Source organism: Mus pahari, chromosome 14, assembly GCF_900095145.1.
Source record: "Mus pahari chromosome 14, PAHARI_EIJ_v1.1, whole genome shotgun sequence".
Lineage (NCBI taxonomy): Eukaryota > Metazoa > Chordata > Mammalia > Rodentia > Muridae > Mus > Mus pahari.
Window position 1 is genome coordinate 47876880 of NC_034603.1, and position 1168 is coordinate 47878047.

Genomic DNA, 1168 nt, shown 5'->3' on the forward strand with positions numbered 1-1168 from the left:
ACACGCCTTTGATTCCAGCACTTGGGAGGCAGAGGCAGGCAGAATTCTGAGTTCAAGGCCAGCCTGGTCTACAAAGTGAGTTCCAGGACAGCCAGAGTTTTACAAAGAAATCCTGTCTCGGGGGGGAAAAAAAAAAACAAAACAGCAACAATAACAACAAAGATCTATGTTGGCTTTGACATAGTATATCTACTCAGATCTATAACTGATCCAAGTGAGTGTATTGTTACTCTTACTATATTAATATTCTAATAAATGCTTTGTAGGTTGATGTCATTTTTGATGAAGATGCTGGGTTTTTGAATGCAGTCAAAACATTCATGGCAACAACTAAACGACCAGTAATTCTCACAACAAGTGGTATGTAAAAATAGTTTCAGTACTGTTCGATTTGTTGAAATATATTGGGAGAGCTACTGATTTCAAACATCAGGTGAGTGAGGCGGGGCATGGCCTGGAGGCAAAACCTGCCGGACAGATCTGTTGACCTGAGTTTTCCTGAAACGCACAGAAAGGTAGCAGCGGAAACCTGGTTCCCCAGGGTTGCCCTGTTGCTTCTCAATGCTTACATACCCACACAGACACCATGCACACAGAACACACACGATTTATAAGTAACATTTAAAACAAATGGGGATACTGGAAGGATGGGTTAGTGGTTAGGAGCACTTGTTCTTACAGAGAACGTGGGTTCAGTTCTCAGCACCCATATGGTAGCATACAATTATCTGTGACTCAAATTCTAGGGCATCCAATGGCCTCTTCTGTTCTCCTCAGGCACCAGGCACTCACATGGAACACAGACATACTTGTAGGCAAAACACTCAAACACAAAAATACATAAATTTAATTCCACCCTAAAAAAACAAACCAAACAAACCAAACAACCTAGTATGGTGGCACATGTCTGTACCCAGTACTCCCAAGGCAGAGGAAGGAGCGTCCCCACAGATTTGAGGCTGGCTTAATGTGTGTAACGAATCACAGGTCAGCCAGCCTAGCCAAACCCTCTCCCAGTCTCTGAGCTAATTACACGTAAGCAGAGGCGGGAGGCTGAGGTCTTTAAAGCTAGCTGGACACTATCAAGACCCTGTTTATTATTTATTTTGGTTTTTCCAGACAGGGTTTCTCTCTCTCTCTCTCTCTCTCTCTCTCTCTCTCTCTCTCT

At 43.3% G+C, this 1168-nt stretch overlaps 1 protein-coding gene across 1 annotated transcript in view; it reads left to right on the plus strand.

Moving 5' to 3' along the window:
• Positions 1-1168, plus strand: part of Atad5 (ATPase family AAA domain containing 5) — a 51347-nt gene that overhangs the window by 36841 nt on the left and 13338 nt on the right. Inside the window, exon 17 of the mRNA XM_029546104.1 lies at positions 267-360. Within this exon, the coding sequence (XP_029401964.1) occupies positions 267-360 (94 nt within the window). The remainder of the gene's footprint in view (positions 1-266; positions 361-1168) is intronic.